General features: G+C 37.7%; 1 protein-coding gene across 2 annotated transcripts in view; it reads right to left on the bottom strand.

Moving 5' to 3' along the window:
* commd7 (COMM domain containing 7) overlaps positions 1-5,339 on the bottom strand; it is a 36,978-nt gene that overhangs the window by 26,257 nt on the left and 5,382 nt on the right. The window contains exons 2-3 of one of the 2 annotated variants that reach the window (XM_014003930.1): positions 2,945-2,998; positions 2,641-2,743 (exon numbers count right to left, since the gene is read on the bottom strand). In XM_014003930.1, coding sequence (XP_013859384.1) covers positions 2,641-2,743; positions 2,945-2,998 — 157 coding nt within the window. The remainder of the gene's footprint in view (positions 1-2,640; positions 2,744-2,944; positions 2,999-5,339) is intronic. The other variant, XM_014003931.1, reaches the window with a different exon arrangement.

Below are 5,339 nucleotides of genomic sequence, written 5' to 3'. Positions count from 1 at the left end.
AAAATATATATTTTAAAAAGTTACAGACTGCAGCTTTAAGGTCTATGCAAGTGTAAATTTATACTTTTGCTGATTATCTTTTTTATAACTAACAACACACACAATAGAATCATTTAACATTCTGGCCTAAGACTGTTACTTATATGTATGGCTCACAACCAAGAGACAGTATGTATGTATTATACATTTCCTGAATCCTTAAGAGTCCTGTGAGTATTGCAGTTATTGTCTCTTGTGTCCCTAATGCCCCTGGGTGTCACAGAGCTAAAAGAGAATTTAATTTGGGCAAAATTTGTGTAAAAATGTTTATTATTTGTGGTTTATAAGGTTCTAGTGACCCTGTGTTGGTCAGAGAGACAAAAATAGGGGCTTAAATGAAAGCACAGAGAGTTCCCTTTAAGATGATACCAAACAATAATATAAACCTTTGTCAAACATTCATATCATGAGCTTAAACCAGCTGTACACCAGTGTCAAAAACAGCATTTTTCTTAATTAGCTGATAGCTGTGATTTAGCCACCACTCTGGAAGGGCTATCATACCAAAATATCATCTACAGAAATGTACCTTTTCAAAAGTTATGATGAAGCTTTGCCACCCTGAAACGGACCAAATTGTGAAATTTTGGCCTCTGGCCCATGGACTATATGGGACATGGAAACTTTTTGTTTCAGCGGGTGACCGCTCCCCCTCAAACAACTYGTCGCACCAGTGCGACCGGACTTTTTTTTAGTCGTATCTGGTCGCACTCTAGAGCCCTGACTGTATCAGGTTACCAGTGCTAGTTTCCACCTGTAGTCCCTGACCCAGCCCACACAATATTGTAAAAGAAAGAAAGAAAAAATAATAAATAAAATAATAAAACAATAAAATAAAATAAAAACACAAGAGCAGCTGGATGCTATTCAGAAAATAAAAAAGMTAAAAAAAATTAAAAAGAAATTAAATAATTAAATCTATATTAGATGATGTCCGGTACAGCTCAATAAACTATCTGAGCTGACCCAAACTTGTTTAGATCAATATGTGCCCTGACCTGAATGTTTTTGCATCAATCAGAGTTAGCTATATTTTACATAAAAAGAGGTCGGTTGTATTAGCTTGAAGGTGAAATGTTTATTTCAATGCAGGCCAGAGCACCGCTGAGGTATGACAGCTGTTCATCACTGCTTCCAGCTTTAATTTTCTTTTTCATTCTAGAACTAAGGCAACAAATAACTCAGATTTACTTTTCTTGCTTCCTATTTGTACAAGTTTCCAACGTAGGTTATTTATTTGAACAAAATAATTCTCCATACACTCCTGTAATATTTTAGCCACAATTTCCTTAGATTACCTCAAAGCAAGCTCAGTGTTTCTTTTAGTATTTTCTCTGTGGATGAATTTTTGTCATTACTATAAATATGAAATATTTTAAAAGGATAACACAGACACACTGAATGAGCCTCAGAAAGGTATGCCAGAAACATTTTCAGCTATGTGCACTTCAGAAAGTAATGAAATGACAACAGCCATCTATCCATTTCCATTAGTAGAAGAGAATAAGATAATGGCTTAAAAGAGACCAATTATGGGTCCTAGAAATGTTTATGMTATGTCTGTGGGCTATCCAGACCATGTTCATTCAATTTAATGCACAAAATAATTCTCAGATAATAAAATTTCCCATTTTCTAGTTCTGCTGCTCTGACTTCTGTTCAGAAGAGCTGTTTATGTTAATGAGCTCTGTTGGTAACGCCCTCCAAAAATCTGTTGACATTAACTCCGCCCTCCAAAGCCAGCGTTTACGTTAGCATGGCTAATAATAGCAGAAGCTCCGTTGTACAACCTTATGAGACCCAGAGGCAGAGTTGTGGTCCCAGCTTCTTTTTTTTCTCTCCTCCTCTGCTCTGCGCTCACTCTGCATGCTGTTACCAGAGCAGGGAGCAGCAGCGGTCAAAATACCTCAGAAACTCTAACAAATAGGCTTTAACAAGGCTTTAATAAGATAAACAATAGAGGTACATGAGAAAACGTGTTCATAACGAATGAAAATAAAATAATTAAATTGTGTCCGTGCTGGTCTCAAACCCTGGTCTCCCACTCTCTGGTCCAACACTCTACCCATTGCCCTATTGGAGGCTTGTTGTGTAATGAGCTACACATTACACAACAACACGGTGACGGCTTTTTATACTGAGGAGGTGGAGTTTCACCCGGGGGTTGCTAGGTAAGGGGCTGAATGCAGGTTCAGGTGGGTTGTCATACGGCTTGTGACATCACAAAATGACGGAAATATAAAACTTGTCGTTAATATACATTAAAAATACATTTACTTACAGTAAATATGCCCCTGGGTGCATTTTTTTGGTCCTAGGACTGTTTTTTTAAGAAGTACATACCCAAAGTTGAGTTAAAAAAAAAACCTTTAAAAAGTGAATTTTGCATAATAGGTCCCCTTTAATGTTGATGACAAAAATGGAAAAGAAGCCATGAGTTCTAACAATAATAAATAAATAAATAAATAAATAAATAAATAAATAAATAAATAAATAAATAAATAAATAAAGAACACAAGCAAACATGATTCTCACCAAATTATCCCATTCTGGCATCTGAGAGCAAAATGAGTTTTCTTACTTCAGTAACGGTTCTCTCACCTTGTGGAACCAGGAGGACACTCTTCATCAGGTTTCTCAGAAGTCCAGCACTCATTCCATGTTCCCCTGCAAACTCAGTGAGCCGCTGCATGAATCTCTCCATCTACACACACACACACACACACACACACACACACACACGCGCGCACGCACGCACGCACGCACACACACACACACACACACGTGCGCATTTATTTGCACATATACACAATGGGATTAGCAAAGTTTTATCTCGGTTGAGTTATCAAAGCTGGATCCAAAGTTTTTTTAACATGAAAACTGGGTGCAAGCTGAGCTGACTCACCTCTTTCGGCTCCAGAAGGAACTGGAACAGAATTTCAATCAGACAAGGAAATTGCTGCACAAAAAACAAGTATTGTAAGAAAAAAAATACTGTTTCAAAAAATTATTTTCACAACATGTGCTGTCTTGTAAAACTGTTGCTTTTTTTTTTTTACATTTCTGCTTCTCTCTCAGCATTACTTAGTTTTACAATGTCACAAATAACATATAATGTACCAGTGAGAAAGGGTTTACCATACACAGAATTARGAGCTACACTTTTAAAACCCATTAGTCTTTAAAGGCCTCAGTTTGGAGGAACCCAGTTTAATTTGACAGACCAATGAGCCAACAGTTAGTCCAAACACAGCTAGAACCAACATGAACTGCTGCCATCTTAAAACAGCTCCGATCTTTAAAGTTTTACACAGTTCATGCAAACACTGTTTTCTAAAGGGTTGCGTTTTTTATAGAATTCTATGGTTCTTTGTGAATACAAACAGCAACAGTGCATCACTTCTGGTGTAACGTGGCTTCACTTCCAGCACCAATTTCTGATTATTTTTGTTCAAATACCCATCTAATACAAAACTGACAGCAGTTTAAAGAATAGTTTTTTCGATGAGCCACTGAAGATGTAGCCTGGTAAAAACCAGACTCTGTCCTTCACTTTGCTTCATACGAGGGTCTGGACTCTCAGCTATAGAGAAGAGATTCTTGCTGGAGGCGTGGCCTCTGCTGAAGTTTAAAATGATTGGATCGGTTGGCCGRGAAGTATGCGTGCCAGCTCCACTGTGAAGGAGYCTAAGCTAAGAYGCTAACAGGAAATCYCGTGTGCTGTAAARAACCCTACTGAGAGGAGAGAAGTACCGAGCTGAACGAGACGACTGTAAATGAGAGCTGCTGCTTTGTCAGAAAAATTTAATTTAATTTGGAAGCCTTATCAGACTGGCTTCATTCACTTCCTCCACTGCCGTATGCTAAACTAACTAGCAGACACTGCGCAAAAAATCGARGTTCTGTTCTCTGATTGGCCCAGACAAAAATWCTCCCGAAGAAATCTTTGTCTATGGGAGAAGTRCCAGACAGAGCCATYAAGGGAAACTAGAARTGAGTGGAACTGCGTAGGAAGGCAAGGGCCAGGRTACTGAAGATGAGGCAGAAGTTGTTTTAAGATGGAAAAATGAACTTTGTGGTTCACATGAAAGTTTGTTTATTTGTCTTTAAATTGTCATCAGTGTTGCATTACACAGGGTTTTTCAAATTCCTGATTACAATGTAAAGATTTCGAAATCTATGTTTTACTTTAATTAAATTTAGGCAGTACCACAGCTCAGTGGTTAGCACTAATGCCTCACAGCAATAAGGTCCTGGGTTTGATCKCTGGTTCAGACCAGGGYTCTTTCTGTAAGGACTTTGCACYTTTATTTGTGCTTGTGTGGGTTTCTTCTGGGTACTCCTGTTTCCTCCAGCAGACCAAAAACATGCACCTTAGGTTGCCTTCCAGTCCAGGTCTCCCTTGCAYAAGAGATTTGTGATCACAATCCAAATAAAGGTTAATTTAAAAAATCTAATTTCWAGATTGGAGCTGTTTTAGGACAGCAAAAGTACATTTTAATCACAGCTGTGTTTGCACTAGCTCTTCAGTCCTGTTGAGGGAAACTATTGGTCCAAAACTGAGGTTATCCAAAGAGCTTTCCAAAACAGGTAGGATAACTGTTCAGGATATTTCCAAAATCACCTTTTCAAAATGGCCAACCTCTTCTTTATGATCCTACTGGGAGAAGAAGCTTGTTGTTTGGCTGCCAGGCAAAATTTTAAGTCTAAAGTCTAAAAGTCTTACACTTAATTTACTTTTGATTACTGAATAAATCTAAGATCACAGTTAAAGTATGACACAGGAGACAGACTTTACAACAAACATGAAGTAAAATGTAGTTTGTTTCACGAGCCAGTGGAAACAAGCTACACAGGAATAAGAGTTACTGTCTCAATTGTAGGTATTACTGTAAAAAAACAAAAAGTGAAGAACACCAACTTCACCTGTCTGAAGTTTTAGATTTATAGACTATGTGTCTGTTCTCTCTGTCAGATGAAAGTAGACAACCACGGTGTGGGTGAAATAAATCATTACCTGACCCTGTAAGGAATTGTAATGATCTGATTCATTCTCCTGCAGCCAGTTAACCTCAACAGGGTTTGATCAAAGCCACAACATTTAGACACAACGAGACAGATGCTTTGTCTAATTTGCCACTCAAGAACATAACAGCATGAAATACACAAAAGACTGACTGCTCCAGAACCAAAACAATAAGAGTAATAATGGAAAAAAGTTTGATAACTTGTCAGAAGCAGTAACTTGATGCACAGTAAGTATATATATATATACAGTATATACATACATACATATATAC

The sequence above is a fragment of the Austrofundulus limnaeus genome, unplaced genomic scaffold (genome assembly GCF_001266775.1).
Source record: "Austrofundulus limnaeus strain Quisiro unplaced genomic scaffold, Austrofundulus_limnaeus-1.0 Scaffold21, whole genome shotgun sequence".
NCBI classification, from domain to species: Eukaryota; Metazoa; Chordata; class Actinopteri; order Cyprinodontiformes; family Rivulidae; genus Austrofundulus; species Austrofundulus limnaeus.
Note: the sequence above shows the minus strand (reverse complement) of the source record. Positions and strands in the feature narration are given on the sequence as shown.